At 34.2% G+C, this 16,884-nt stretch overlaps 1 protein-coding gene across 1 annotated transcript; it reads left to right on the top strand.

Moving 5' to 3' along the window:
- Positions 1–12,700: 12,700 nt before the first annotated feature.
- On the top strand, positions 12,701–15,811 carry LOC102598675 (metal tolerance protein 4). The gene is made up of 7 exons (XM_006360548.2): positions 12,701–12,824; positions 12,916–13,088; positions 13,736–13,934; positions 14,024–14,202; positions 14,280–14,430; positions 14,520–14,653; positions 15,632–15,811. The coding sequence occupies exons 1-7, from the start codon at positions 12,719–12,721 to the stop codon at positions 15,809–15,811; spliced, it is 1,122 nt and encodes a 373-aa protein (XP_006360610.2). The 5' UTR covers positions 12,701–12,718.
- Positions 15,812–16,884: the final 1,073 nt, after the last annotated feature.

Genomic DNA, 16,884 nt, shown 5'->3' with positions numbered 1-16,884 from the left:
AAAAGAGTTGAATTTGCGTTAACGTTCATTTCTTGAGTTACTAAAAGACAACGACGTAAAATATTTTGTATCATCCATGGAAGGTGAATGTGGTAGATGATGCCCTCATTTATAGTTATATGGGTAGTTTATCCTATCTAGGAGTTGATAGGCATGAGTTAGCTCAAGAGCATCATCAGTTAGCTAACTTGGGAGTCAAATTATTAGAGGCAGGTGATAATAGGGTCACAATTCAGGATACATCCGTATATATCTAGTTGTAGAGGCAAAGGCACGGTAACACGAGGATCCCATCTTAGAGTAGCTCAGAGGCAAAGCTCAAGATCACGAGTCTTTAGCCTTTGATATAGCAAGAGATAGAGTCCTCAGATATAGAGGTCGATTGTGTCTTCTAGATATTGCGAAGCTTCAACAACAAATCACGTTGGAGACATATTATTCCCATTATTCTATTAACCTAGATTCGATAAAGATGTATCATGGTATTAATGAGATCTATTGGTGGCACATGATAAATGACATTTCTAGTTTGTGTCATAGTTTCCTATTTGTCAACAGGTGAAGATTGAGCACCAGAACCCCATTGGGATAGTGTAGGAGATAGCCATTATTTTGTGGAAATGGGAAGCAATTAATATGGATTATATAACATGGTTACCCCGACCACGACATAAGTTTGACTTTATTTGGGTAATTGTTGATATGCTAACAAAATCAGCCAATTTCTTACTAGTTAGGACTACTTTCACAGCTGAAGACTATGTAGGGATTTATCATAGAGAGATTGTTAGGTTGCACCGTGTCACAATATATATCATCTCTTATAGAGGGTCATAATTTATCGCGAACTTTGGGAAGTCTTTCTAGAAAGGATTGAGTGATTGGTGATGCAAGTTAATCTTAGTATAACCTTTCACCCTCACGGCCACGCTGATCACACAGTTCATATGCTTGAGGATATGTTACGCTCATGTATGATAAACTTCAAGGGACGTTGTGACTTGAGAGGACCAATTTTCTCTTATTAAGTTCGTGTATAATAAAAATTATCATTCCATCATCAGGATGGCGCCTTATGAGGCTTTGTATGGGTAGAAATGCAGATCCCCTTTTGGAATGTTTGAGGTAGGTGATTTAGGATTGGTTGGACCTGACTTAGTACAACAAACAATGGAGCCAATTAAGCTCATTTGAGAGTAGTCATTGACAGCTCAAAGTTGCTACAAGTCATACTCAGATATGCAATGAAGAGATTTAGAGTTCTATATCGATGACACGGTGTTTTTAAAAGTCTCACCTATGAAGGGTGTTATGAGATTTGGCATGAAGGGTAAGCTTAGTCCTAGATTTATCAGTCCATAAAGGATCCTTTAAAGGGTAGGACGAATGTCTTATGAGTTAGAGTTTCCTTCGAGGGTAGAACCTATTAATCCAGTCTTACATGTATCGATGCTACAAAAATGCATAAGAGACCCTAATCGAGTTGTCCCAATTGTGAATGTTCACATCACACTAAAGTTGTCCTACGAAGAAAATCCAGTCGCCATATTAGATAGATAGATCTAAAGATTGAGTGCCAAAGATGTGGCTTCTGTTAAAGTGTTATGGATAAACAGGATAAGGAAAGAGGTGACCTGGGAAGCTGATGATGGCATGAGATCTAGATATCCTCTCTTGTTTAAAACCTTAGGGTGATGGTATATCAATTTAGATTAGTACAATGAGGTAAGATACCTACTCGTTCTTTATATTGTTGCTTATTATTGTTGTTGTTGTATTTTACTCGCATTGTTATTGCAGAGCTTTTGTGCTTAGCTATTTGTGTCATCCTGTGAAACGCCTAGGTTGGAATTTCTTGCATTTCAAATTTCTGGGTAGTCATGTTTACAAAGAAGACTCTACCAAAATTTTGGCAACTCCTCAGGACTTCACCACGTGACTATGATTTTTCATTCGAGGGTGAATATTTCTAAGGGGGAAGGATGTAACACCCCGACCTTTCAAAATGTCTAAATTAACTAGTACCTTCGTGGCAAGATAAGAGTGAAAAATCAAAGTTAATGTGTTTGCTGCTCTATAGTACTTGTGTTCAATAGTGCTTTACTTAAGGTTGTAGGTTTTCTTGCAGAGTGTCATTGTTGTTTGGTACTTACTCTCTTACTTCTACATTTGTGTAGGCTACAATTATTCTCTTCTACGTCTGAGGCTTATCATTGGGAGTTTGTGAGGTAGTTGTTGTCATTCTGTCGGAGATGTCTTACTCTTTTATTATTTTTTTGTTTTATTCTAGAAATACATACATTCATACTTGTATATCTTTAGAAGTCTATTATAATACATTAGAGGCTTGTATATGTGAAACCGAGTTTTGGGGGTATAATGAGCTATGATTTGTTTTCCGCGTTTTAATGTTATGATAGTCCTTATTTTGTTTTATTTCTGCATTTACATCAGTAGTTGGATTTTAGGTTGACTTGTCTTGGTGGGATAATACATGTGCCATCATACCTGCTTTTGGATCGTGACAACATAGACCTCTTAGGCATCAACATAGCCCTGTAGATAGCACATAGCCCCCTTAGGCATCAACATAGCCCCATACGCAACACATAGCCCTCTTAGGCATCAATAACCCTGTAGGCAAAGATCATATTCTTATAGCTAACCATAATATCCCCAAGAATAAAAACAAATGATCAAAAGGCCCAAAGGAGATTAATATAGCTATAAGCGACCTATACAAATTATTTCTAAGTTGTATCTAAGCACATAGTCGCTAATATTAGAATACGTGTCCCGACCAGGGATAAATATATCAACTCAAGCAGCAAACACATTAACTTTAATGTGAATTGTAGTCGAGTACTCGTATCCAAAGTTAATGTGTTTGCTGCTTGAGTTGATATATTTATCCCTGGTCGGGACACGTATTCTAATATTAGCGACTATGTGCTTAGATACAACTTAGAAATAATTTGTATAGGTCGCTTATAGCTATATTAATCTCCTTTGGGCCTTTTGATCATTTGTTTTTATTCTTGGGGATATTATGGTTAGCTATAAGAATATGATCTTTGCCTACAGGGTTATTGATGCCTAAGAGGGCTATGTGTTGCGTATGGGGCTATGTTGATGCCTAAGGGGGCTATGTGCTATCTACAGGGCTATGTTGATGCCTAAGAGGTCTATGTTGTCACGATCCAAAAGCAGGTATGATGGCACATGTATTATCCCACCAAGACAAGTCAACCTAAAATCCAACTACTGATGTAAATGCAGAAATAAAACAAAATAAGGACTATCATAACATTAAAACGCGGAAAACAAATCATAGCTCATTATACCCCCAAAACTCGGTTTCACATATACAAGCCTCTAATGTATTATAATAGACTTCTAAAGATATACAAGTATGAATGTATGTATTTCTAGAATAAAACAAAAAAATAATAAAAGAGTAAGACATCTCCGACAGAATGACAACAACTACCTCACAAACTCCCAATGATAAGCCTCAGACGTAGAAGAGAATAATTGTAGCCTACACAAATGTAGAAGTAAGAGAGTAAGTACCAAACAACAATGACACTCTGCAAGAAAACCTACAACCTTAAGTAAAGCACTATTGAACACAAGTACTCCAACCACACCATCTGAACCTCCATAACTACAACATGCAAAAGTCCAATAAGCCCAACCTAATAGTTCTTACTCCATATCAAAAAATCACATATCGAACATCACAAATTGCACTTCAACACATATAATCATATCACCATAGTCTTTCACAATTCAACAATCACAATGACATATCATTAATCACAATTTATGAGAATCAAATGAAGTGCAATGTCAAATAGTGATGCATGTCTACCCTAATGATACACACCCATTGTATCTTAGTTCGGGACCTATGGGGGACATAGAAGTCTATGCATCTGCCACAAAACGTGTGGCCCTCCGACCCCTCATAATAGAAATTACCAAGGAGTGTGTGGTCTGACCCCTCTTTATAGAACTTGCCATATAGCGTGTGGACTGACCCCTCATAATAGAATCAAGGGTGAGTCAATACAATGTTTCAACTATTCATGGTATATCAATGATCATAATTTCAATAAAACAATTCATATCACAATTCCAACATGATTCTTCGTTTACCCCACATTATCATCACTAGATCATATTTATCATTTAACAATACACAAGAATATGTGAAATATTTTACATCTTACCATTACTCCTAATCAAACAATGGCATACAAGGTTCAATACACTTAACAAAGAGCCAAATGGTCCACTTGTCCCAGGAAAACATTCGATCAACCCGATACTTGAACTGTCCCTCTCCGCTGGGTCTCCAAATTAACACAATCTAAGTAAATATGGAATCAAAATAAGAATTTGAAGCCAACAACACTCATATCAATGATTTTAAAAACTGGGGCCAAATTGACCCAATAACCCATTCCCAGAAACTAGGGTTAAATTAAGAAAATTGTGTAAAATCAAGTTACCCAAAGGTTTTGGAACTCAATAGTGAAAACCACATCAAAAAAATGAGTTAAAACCAATCTTAAATCACCATTTTCATAAACCTTTAAGTTCTTATAAAAACCTTCAAAGTTTGGAATCAAAATCAATGATTAATCATTAAAATCATAAAATAGTTAGTGGGTAATAAAGAAGTGGAGTTGAAAATTGTTACCCTATTGAAGAATCTTGAAAAATTACTTTAAAATTGCATGCACCGAGCTTTCAATGTTCAAAAATAGTGAAATGGGGTTGAAACCCTGACTATTGGGAAAACATTATGTCCAAGTTGAATTAATCTTCGCGATCATGACCCAAAGTGTTGTGATCACGATGAGTAAATATTGGTCAACTCATTAATTGACCATCACAATTGCGACACAGGGCCACCCAATCATGATGATCAGAACTCAAATGCTATGCGATCACGATGCCCCACCACGCGATCGCGATGCCCCACCACGCGATCACGATGCCCCACCATGCGATCGCAAAGCATAAAAAATTATCTCCTTGTGATCGTGACAAATACCACGCGATTGCGATGCATAAGAAAATAACCGCATGTGATCACGAGAGAAGGCCCCACAATCGCGAGGAACAACTAAGGGGCACCTAACATCAACATACAACAATTCACCAAGACACAAAATTCACTAAATGGACCCTCATGATTTGTTTAGAACCCTGAATTATCAACTAAACTCAATGTTCTGGACTCAATGGAACCATCAAAACGCAGATCGTAAGTTTCCTTGACCTGAAACCCGTGAAATTCACAATAACTATCTTTAACTCAAAATTATCAAACTGCCCTCAGAACCTCTGAAAATTCAACCAAGACCTCACCTGTGCCTAAAATCATCCGCCAAACCTAATAGAATTGTTAGAAATATGATCTGAGCATCTGAACTTTAAATGTTAACCAAAGTAAACTCTTGATCTAAAAACACTTTAACTCCCAACTCAAGGCCTCAAATCCATGAAGTAACTCTAAATATAAAACGATAATGCTCATATATCAAATTACGTATTCAAGAGTTGATGGAACTGACAAAATTCCATTCCGAGTCTTGAGACTCTGGTTTTTTTATACCAAAAATCACTTTCTAACAACTTTAAACCTCTAAAATTGAAAATTTTCCAAAAATCACAACTTTTGAAGCATATTTCAAAATTATATTCATAAACTAAACAAACATGACTCGGGGTAATCATTGGGAGGAGTAAAATGACAATTTCTAAAAATTTCCAAAAATGACCGTCAGTGTCATTACATATGTGTTGCCTATGGGGCTATGTTGATGCCTAAGAGGGCGATGTGTTGCATATGGGGATATATTGATGCCTAAGATGTCTATGTGTTGCTTATAGGGCTATATTAATGCCTAAAAGGTCTATATGCTACCTACGGGGATATATTGAGTCCCAAGAGGGTTATGTATTGCCTATGGGGCTATATTAATGTCTAAGAGGGTAGTGATATCTTACGAGGATAGGGGACTAATGATAGGGGTATATAGATTGAATTGACACTTTCTGGGCTCTTAGAGGCCTACGTAGGTTGTCTTGTTTGCTATTTTGTACCTGCCAAGCTTATAGGGGCTTAATTAGGTTGTTGTTCAAGTTTTCAACAACGTAGAACACATTATGAGAGATGTTGAAGGGAGCCGGTTGCTCCGTTATATGCATGCTAATTTGACAAGTATTATTTTTGGTATGTTTAGATTAGGAGCAAGTCAGTACGCTTATCTTATTCTTGACTTCCTTTCCTAATTATTTTTAGTATATTATGATACCTCCTCAGTTATGATACTGTCTTTCATACTCTGTAAATTATTTTGTACTGACGCTTCATTGCCTAGGGATATTACATTCATGCCTACAGGTTCCAACGAACCCCCCTAGTAGTAGAGTTGTCTTCTAGCAGGTTGGCTATCCCCTTTCTTCTAGAGATGCCTGCGTTATGAGGTTTATTAGCTTTTAAGGTAAATAATTTCCGATAGGCTAGGACCTGTCACTAACAAGATTTACTACTCTTGAAGGCTTGTAGATAGTGTGTTGGGTTGTATAGTTACATTATTGGCCATATTGGCCTTGTTTGTTGCTTACCTAAAATTTGACAGTTGTTTGATGTATTGTTTTGATATATACCTATTTTCAACTTCTGTAAAGAGATCATGGAGGTTTGAATAGTCCATTTAATGTTTACATTTTCCTAGATATCACATGGCCTCGACTCCTAAACAAGATTAGTGTGCTAGATGTCTATTGATTTATATGAACTATTAAGAGTAGCTATTTTCTTTATAGAGCTATTGAGAGGGGTCTGACTAGCCAATGTCTTATTTTTAAGCCGAGACATACTTGTTTTTTGGGTTGTGTGCGGCTGCTATACGTCTTTAGTAAAAGGTCTAGCAGGGTCGGCTCACGCCAACGTTTTGAAATTAGGTGTCAGTTGCACCCCTAGAGTTTGGGGAGTGACATTAACTTAGATAGTTTTATATAATTTAGAGTTGCATGATCGTTCGGAAGTTTGTAGGATGAAATTATAGGCTTTCATGATCCTTAGTCATATTTTGGCCATTTTCGAGATTTTAGACTACAATTATAGCCTTTAAGCTCTAGTTTAGAATTGGCTTTAGTCTTGGTGTGGCGATTGAGGATCCTTAGAATACTTTTAGGTGGTTTAAGATTATATTTATATGCATTGGTTGATTTTAGTTTTAATTCTTGGTTATTTCGATATGTTTGAGCTCTTTATGATATTATTGTGTTTTTGGGCCCGAGGCCTTGGACTTGGACTAGTTGAAGTTCCAAGTTAGTGCAATTGTACTATGAATGGAATTTTTCCCTATTTGTTGTGTTATGTTGATATATTGTGAGTGATTTTCTTTTGGTTTCCATTCATTCATGCTCATGACATTTGCACTTGATTTCGGTGGGAGTTAGACTTGAGAAATAAGAATTTTGTGTTTGAAACCGATTTTCTTCAATTCTTACTTGTTTGGGGATGAAGTTTTGAAAGAAATTGTATCATTTTGTTGGGACTTTATCTTTAACATGTGTTACTTTATATTTTACTAGTTTTACTATTGAGACGTGGGATTTATGTTGAGAGGTACTATTTTTGTATGAGATATTGATTTGAAAGAAGATTGGCTTTAAACTTATGGGTTCCTAAGGCTTTTTGAGAGGTAGGATGTTTTACATGGTATTGTGTGCCCAATGGATTATTCTGGGATGTATTTCATGCACTTGGCATATGTTGATGGGCTCCGACGGCTTGTAAATTGAACTTTAGTTTTTTACTTTTATACATATGTTGAAGAGTTATGATGGGCTTGTGGAATGTCTCAAGGAGCATACAAGGAGGCCAACGAGGCTATTATTTTTACTATATTAGAAGTCCTAACATTTAATACTTTAAAAATACTCCCTCCATTTCTAATTAATTGAATTGTTGAGACATTTTTCATTTTTCAAATTAACTTAATTGTTCAATTTTCAAGATTACTTTTAGTATGTTCTTCCAATTCTACCCTTCATTAGTTAGTATTGAAATTAGTTGCTTAATTAATATTTAGTTATTTTAATCATAAATTTGACACTAATTAAGAAGGGTAAAATGGAAAGTTATGCCTAATTTATGTCTTAATCTTCTTTTATTAAAGGGTGTGAAACACCTCAACAATAATTTGAAACGGAGGGAGTAATACTTTTACCTTGTACAAGTTTTACTTAAATTATGGTAGACAAAATAAATATATGAGTAAAGAATTAAAAATATTAAAGAAAGAGGTTTACGCTTTTCAAAATAACTTTTTAACCTTACTATATGAAATTCATATCAATTAGATAGATATAACATTTATTTTAACGTAAATTGTTATTTTATAAATAATTTTATTCTTCTGGTATATAGTTTTTTATTTGTCGCGAAACTCACATACAAAGCACATACAAAAAACTAGTTGGTATAAATATATAAGTTCTAATTTAAAAATGCTAAACGTTTTAAATCACTAAGAGTCCCCAACGATATGAAATACACACTAACATCATAATTTTTTTTATTTCTCATTCGGCATCTGATACCCGCATTGGAGTGCAATTAATTTGGATTCATGTCTCATTCGGGGGAAAGCTATTCCTACCAAAGATTTTTCCACAGCCAAGACTTGAACTCAAGACATGTGGTTAAGGGAGGACCATAATATGTATTTCACTAACACATATATTTTTATTTACTAAATCAAGACATAATATTATACAGTATTACCACAAGAGTATTTATTTCATTAATTAAATTCGCCGGGAAAAACTCATCAATGTATGGTCCATGTTTATATATAATGATCTAGTCGTTCATTTTTTATTTTTTGTGAATTGACCATTTTGCCCCTCCTGTGATTGACCCGGAGTCTTTTATGATTGAGTTTGAAAAGTTGTTCTTGAACTTGGACTTAAAAGTTGAGAATTTTGTAAGTTTTGAGTGAAAGGTTAATATTGTTAAGAACGTGGTTTTTGGAGTCCTTTGGAGTTTCGAGTATCGGAATGAAATTCCGTCGATTCCATCAATCTCGGAATGTGGAATATGCGCCATGAGAGTTATCGATTTCAAATTCCGAATCTTTTGAGGTCCTAAGTTATGAAATAGTGGAAATTTTGCCTTTGGATTGACTTTGATCAACGTTCGGGGTTCAGATGCTCATATCAGAATTCCAAGAATTCTGTCAGATTCGAGGGATGATTTTAGGCCTATGTGCGGTCTTGGTTGATTTTTGAGAGGTTCCGAGCTTGTTTTAGCCTTTTTAGGCGTGAGTTAGTTTCTTGTGGTTTTCACAGATGTGGATCAAGAAGACCTCAAATTCGTATTTTGACTGTTCCATTGAGTCTGGAACGTCGAGTATAATTGATTTGCATATGTGATTTGTGTGTACGGGGTTCTGAACGAATCCCGAGGGTCCTTTTGATGTTTTGAGAGTCTCTTTCGCCTCTTCTCCCTGTCTCAGTTATTATTGATTAGCTTATTCCTTCACGCAAGCTACAGTCTAACGACCCCCTTGTTGTGTTGCATTTTGTGATCTTTTGCTTCAGTCTGTGTTTTTCGAATAGCCGAGACTCAGCAAGCTCGTTCGGATCTTGGACGCAGTACATTCGAATCGTAAAGCACCACCGCGAATGCTACTGCACGTCCGCCTGCGGTGTGGTATGGCACCACCTTGTTGTTCCAATAGCAAATTCTGGCGTGTCAACTTAGTTATCCTCATCAAACCATTGTTTGCTGGTGTCAGCAAGCCTCGCTTTTGTGAAGGCCAGTCGCTTATGTGACCTTCGTATAAGCAAGCGCCTCTTCACTTAAGCAAGCTTCACAAAAGCAAAGAGGGCTTCACTTTTACGAGAGAAGCCTTTTATCTATGGTTCGCTTTTGGGAACCGGTGGTCGCTTTGCGACATTAGAGGGGTTTTGACCTGCAAATTTCAGGGCTTAAGCCCCATTTTTTCATTTTTGAGCTTAGGGAACCCTTGGTGGTGATTTTTGAAAGGATTTTCTGTGCTAAATCAATTGGTAAACTTTTATGATCATAAACCTCATCTTCCTTTGGTTATTTATGGATTCTAACCTCATAATTTGGGATTTGATTTGAAAAATTACAAGGTTTGGCAAGAACTTGAGTTTTGATCTAAAATGGTTATTTTGAAGTGGTTTTGATCCCTTTTTTTATATGGTGTTCACTAATGAGTTCCTAAAGCCTTAAACATCATTTTTGAGTATTGCTTTCCGGATTCAAACCTCTATTTTTGAAATTGGATTTTAAGTTGATTGACTCATTTCTCTATATAATTGATGTGAGAATTGTTGTTTCCGATGACTGATTGTGAATACTTGATTGTTATAGATTGTGTGGCTTTGGAAGTGATTCGGAAGGGAAAGTCTCAACTCTTGGATTGATTTATTGTTTGATTTAAGGCAAGTGATCTCCTAAACCTTACATTCTAGTAGAATTTGTGTACTTCCTTCGTTGCTTGTGTGTTGGGAGTAATGAGGATGGGGTGAATGGTTTAATTATCCCCTTGATATACCTAAATGAATAAAAATGGATTGAAATGAAAAATGTTATGTGATGGACACAATGATATGAATTATCGTATTGTGACTCTTGTTGATTGATCGATAAAATGCTTGAAAGCATGAATGTGGAATTGAATTGTATAATTTGCTATCTCTTTCATAAGGTGTGATCTTGCTTGTGTGCATTGATTTTTGAACACCGTGTTGAGATTTGTGATAATTTATAATGGCGAGGTCTTTGCCGGTGAGGTCATTTTTGACAAGTGTTTATAAAGCCGATAGAAAATGGTTCCGGCAAGAGATTGATTATTGTGACTCGATGCATTTGATGCTTATACATGACTTGTTTGCTAATTGTGATTGATGTACTTGTTGCGTGTGACTGAACTACTTGACAATGAGATTGACTTATTCGATTCGTTTAATTGTAGAATTATGACTATTGAACTGATATTGGGCCTTGTGAGCCGTGTATTGTAGAACTGTTAGGTTGGGCTGATTTATGTACAAATTGTAGTTTGAGGAGGTTTGGTTGGAGTTGTAAGGGGTATTCAATTTCTAGTTCGATGTCCTGTTTAATAGGTTGCTTGTTGGGTACCGTGTTGTTGGTACTCACTCTTTGCTTCTACACTTGTGTAGGTACTGAGCCAGTTTAGCGTGATTGTTCTTCTTCTCCCTTTTTGAGGCTCGTTGGAGGACTTGAGAGGTAACTGCTTGTCAATCCGGCGGACCCTCTTTTCCTTTTCCTTTAAGCTTTGTTCTATTTGAGAAACAAAGATTGAGACTTGTACTTATTTCTTAAATTCCGCACTTTATGCATTTAGTGTCTTGTATACATGACAACCAGATTTTGGGTTTATTAATAGAATGAATAAGTTATCCACTTTATTTTGCTCTTGCTTTATTGTTTTATGCATTTCTTTCGGTTTCGTTGGGTTGAGGTTGACTTGTTTTGGTGGGAATAGACAAGTGGCATCACGTCCATTTTTGGGTCGTGACATTATATGACATAGAAAATGATTAATTTTATTTTTTCATGTTAGGCTTTTTTAATGATAAATTTAGTTGAATGATTATATTGATACAAATGCATAAGTTGAATGATTATATTGATCCAAATGCATACGTTGAATGATTTTATTGATATACAATAAAGTTTAATGACTTTGCTAAACAAATTCTCAAAATTAAGTAACTTTAGCAGATATTAACTCTACCCTTTGGCATGACAATCAATGTTAACAACTCTCTAACAAATCAACCCAAGTGACCAATACTTGTGGCCCTTTGATTTAATATACAAATTATTAGAGGCTTCTACTCCTGATGATAGGCATAAGTCATAACAACCCCTTCCAAATTGAAAAACTATTTCCATATTTTGGAATATCCTACCTCCTTCCAAATTTGTTTTTCAAATTTATAAAAGATTAAGAAAAAATATATATATTTTAATTTGATGGAAAAATATTTTCTAAAATAACTTTCTCATGGAAAACATTTCTTGAAAATATATTTTATCATATTTTAAAAAAAGAAAGAAGAAAAAATGAAAGAATTTAGTAAGAAATAAAATGTGGACGAATGATGTGATGATTAAGTGAGGATTATCATTCATTTATCTTATTAAAATTTTTATACCAAACTAACATATGAATTATAGAGACCACATTACATAAATGAATGAGATGTAATAGCCCTGAAGAAAAAGTCAAGAGCAATTTAGGCCTTGTGTAAAATCATATGTACAAATAATTAGATGCATTTCAATATAAAAAATGAACTTAGAACCTCTCCCCTCCAAAAAAAAAAAAAGGATGAAAAAAAGCTTAACCAAACATGTCATTATTTTCATGCATGCCACAATTTTTTAGAGCAAAAACAAATCTGGGCATTTAGTCACATTTTTCATGCATTTTTGCATGTTTCAATTTTGACATCCATTTATGTCTCTTGATATAAAGAAAAGAGAGAGAGAAATTCATGCCAAATTGATTTGTGAGAATTCACATTGATTTTGGATAAAAGAAAAAAACAAAAAAAAATGGATGTGGAAGAGCCATTGTTGAGCAATGTCAATATAACAAAGCGTCGAAACTCAGTTAATTCTATGAGATGTGATTTCTTCTCAGAATTACCTAGAAAGGTTAAGACATGGCTTGATCCTGAAGTCCCTTTTCTTTTGGACTTGTCTAAAGCCAGTGATTTAATTGAAGGTAAATCCTTCAATGTTGTTACATGTAAAAGTTGCTACCTTGTCGTGTTTCTTTTTTTATTATTGATGATCTCATAATTTTTTCTTTATAGGAGAGAAAGAATATTATGAAAGACAAATTGCTACTCTCAAGTCCTTTGAGGAAGTTGATTCACTTGATTCAGTTAATGCCATTGATGAAGAGCAAGACCTACTAGAGCAAATACAACATGAAAGAGCAATGCATATTTCTAATTGGGCAAATGTCTTATTACTTGCTTTTAAGGTAAAGTTTCATTTGTATTCCTTCACTTGGAAAATGTGCCAATCTCTTAAGAAAAAATTTCAGAAATAGCAAACATAATAAGAAAGACTCTAAGGCTATAGTTTTGATAATTGCGCTCCATAACTATAATTTTGTTTGTTATGGAGGTTGCAGTTGTATATTTTTGTCTGTTTGTATATTTCGCTTGTAAATATATAAATAGATAAGTATAAACAAAGATAATTGCGCTCCATAGCTATAATTTTGTTTGCTATGGAGGCTGCAGTTGTATATTTTTGTCTGTTTGTATATTTCGCTTGCGAATATATAAATAGGCAAGTATATACAAATTCTGAATTTATATATTTAGGAATTTTCTAGAACTCTGTTTGTATATTTCGCTTGTTAATATACAAACAAGGTAATTTATTATGAATTTTTCATAAATCGTATACAAATAGCTAGAGTAAGCATATACCCTAGCTATTTTTGCTACAACTAGTTTAGCTACATAGTTTTTCTTGCTCAAACTCTACCACATGTAAGTTTAATGCTAATGATGAATCAAATCATCATTATGAGACATAAGATAGTTGTATCCAATTATGTTCTTTGTGAGGAAATAAAGATATATTTTATACTTTATCGTTACTTTGGATCGATTGCAGGTATATGCTATAGTAAAAAGTGGTTCTTTAGCAATTGAAGCATCGACGTTGGATTCATTACTTGATCTAATGGCCGGTGGTATTCTCTGGTTCACACACCTATCAATGAAAAGTATAAACATTTACAAGTACCCTATAGGAAAGTTAAGAGTTCAACCTGTAGGGATTGTCATCTTTGCAGCTGTTATGGCAACTCTTGGTATGTCTTTCTGCACATGTCATATCTTTGTCTCTGTTTTTATTGTTTACAAGTCATGAATGACAAATCGATTGTATGTGATTGCATAGGCTTTCAAGTCTTAGTGCAAGCTGTGGAACAATTGATAAAAGATACACCTTTAAACAAGATGACTGAGGAGCAATTGTGTTGGCTATATGCAATTATGCTAACATCTACTGGAGTAAAATTTGTCTTGTGGATTTATTGCAGAAGTTCGGGGAATAAGATAGTTAGAGCATATGCAAAGGTCTTTTCTCCTACATACATTCATTCTTTTTTTTAAATTGTGCATCATTTGACATGTTATGGAATCATGATATCTAGGATCACTACTTTGATGTAGTCACAAATGTTGTTGGTTTGGTGGCTGCTGTCCTCGGTGATCGATTCTATTGGTGGATTGATCCTGTTGGTGCTATTGTTCTTGCTGTATATACAATTACAAATTGGTCTGGAACTGTGTTGGAAAATGCAGGTTCTTTCTTTTTAATTCCCTTTTCAACTAATATGCAATTACCAATAAGCCAATTTTGATGTTTATAAATATAATGTTCCTTTATGCAGTTTCTCTAGTTGGACAATCCGCCCCTCCTGAATTTTTGCAGAAACTTACATATCTAGTCCTAAGGCATGATCCTCAAATAAAAAGAGTTGACACTGTTAGAGCCTACACTTTTGGAGTTCTTTACTTTGTTGAGGTGAGATTACTATTATTGTGATGTGGTTTTCTCATTTCTGATTTTTTATAAAATGGATAGAAAAGAGATATGATATTGTTTAGGTAAGATTATAAGTTGACCAACATGCAACTCTTTATTTATGAAAATCAGGTTCAACACTTGATGGCTATCAATAGTGACGGAGCCAATTTTTTTAAAAAAGTATCACGATTCAAAAATTACATCTTGATGACACCTATCCTAACCCTCCTTGATAGGTAAACCAGCCCTTTAAGAAGATACAAAACATAATATAAATGTGGAAGTAATTTAAATAATAACACAATAGTCTAAATCTCCAAACTTTCATAAATAAAGTAACAATGCAGATGAAGTTGGATCAAGTCTCCGAACGCAATAAGGTCACTCAACCAAGATCCCCTCGATGCAAACCATAGTGCAAATCGACCTATTGGAGTCATCAAATCAACCATCCAAGGTCGTCATGACCAAAAGTTGATCGTGGTCAAACTCAACTTTCTTAAAACTCAAAAATTCAATCGAAGGTTCAAATCACTCAAAAACACCCTGTGATCCATTCCATCCATCCAACCAAGTCAAAAATCATCTTTCGAACATAACCAAACTGTTGAAATTTGAATTTGCAATCATTATCCTAGATTGTTGACTTTGATCAAACTTTTCAACTTCTCTACCTTTCAAAATTGAAAATCTTCCTCTAAATACATCTAATTTCCTAGAGAATCATGTCATCTATTCTCACAAGTAATAAATAATATAATGAAGCTATGAAAATGATTAGACATGAGAAATGAATCCAAAAGAATCAAAATGGCTTTGTGGGATTTTGAACTACATTTGCAACTAAAATGAAAACATCCCTTATGTTTGGGGGATTCAAAAATACACAAAAAATGTTATTTGTGCCTCGTTTGTATAGTCCAACAAAAAGGATTTAGTTGAAATATATTGACTAAGTATTTGTTGTGCAAACAGGTTGACATAGAGCTTCTAGAAGACTTGCCACTGAAAGAAGCTCATGCCATTGGAGAGTCACTTCAGATAAAGATTGAAGAACTTTCAGAAGTTGAACGTGCTTTTGTTCATCTAGACTATGAGTGTGATCACAAACCTGAACACTCTATTTTGAGTAGAATTCCCAACAGTCCACCTTAAGTAATATATGCTAGTTTTATTTCTTGCAATGTAATATTAACAACTCATTTTTTCTATGTGAAGAGTGAGACTTGAGATTTTGATAAGTTAACAAAAAAGAATGTCATTTCCCTTATGTGTTACCCTTAGATTTCCTTACTATATCCATTTAACATGTTTTCTGAGAAAATAAATTTCTCTATTTAAATCCCTACTAAGAACTTGTTTGACATTGCTGCAAAAAATTGCTTAATTTTATAAACACTTTTTAAAAATAGCTTTTCAAAAAAGTACTTTTGAAAAAAAAAAACAATTTGTGTTTGGATAATTCATTTGAAAAGTGTTTTTTTATAAGCAAATTGTTATCTTTCTCAGAAAGTGCTTATGAGAGTCAAATTACGATAAAGGACAAATATTAATATACTTTTAATATTAAGATTATTTTATAGAGAGAAACTAGTTTAAGCATCTATTACAAAAAAATCACTTAAATTTTTATTTTTATTAAATTAAAATATTCATATTCAAATTTTCAATCAAGATTATACCTTTTCTGGAGGGTTGAAATCTTTAGTTATTTTTTTTCTTCTTTCTAATCTTGCAAAAATATTGTTGTTACTTTTTTTTCTAATTTTGTAAATTTATACGTAAAATAATTGAAAAAATAAATTAATAAGATATATATATATATATATATACATATGCACTACCTTAAAAGCATGAACTCCTAAACTTGAATGTTGAATTATTATATTACCCCCAATTAAAAATACTCAATTTATTTTTTGTATTATATTAAAAATAGATTCCTTTTCACATTAAAGGGTTATGATTTTTTCAAAGTGTTGTGACTTTTCCAAAAGGTTGCGATTTTTTTGATGGGTTGTGACATTTTCGATGAGTTGTGACTTTCCGAAGGGTTGTGATTTTTCCAAAGGATTGTGACTTTTCCAAAGGGTTTGTGCCTTTTTCTCAATGAGTTGTGACTTTTCCAAAGGGTTGTGACTTTTCCGATGAGCAGTGACTTTTACAAAAGGTTGTAACATTTCTGACAAGGCACAATTAGCACCTATTCATACTACTATTTGTTAGCT

Source organism: Solanum tuberosum, unplaced genomic scaffold (genome assembly GCF_000226075.1).
Source record: "Solanum tuberosum cultivar DM 1-3 516 R44 unplaced genomic scaffold, SolTub_3.0 scf00327, whole genome shotgun sequence".
NCBI lineage: Eukaryota > Viridiplantae > Streptophyta > Magnoliopsida > Solanales > Solanaceae > Solanum > Solanum tuberosum.
This window is presented reverse-complemented; position numbering and strand designations above follow the sequence as displayed.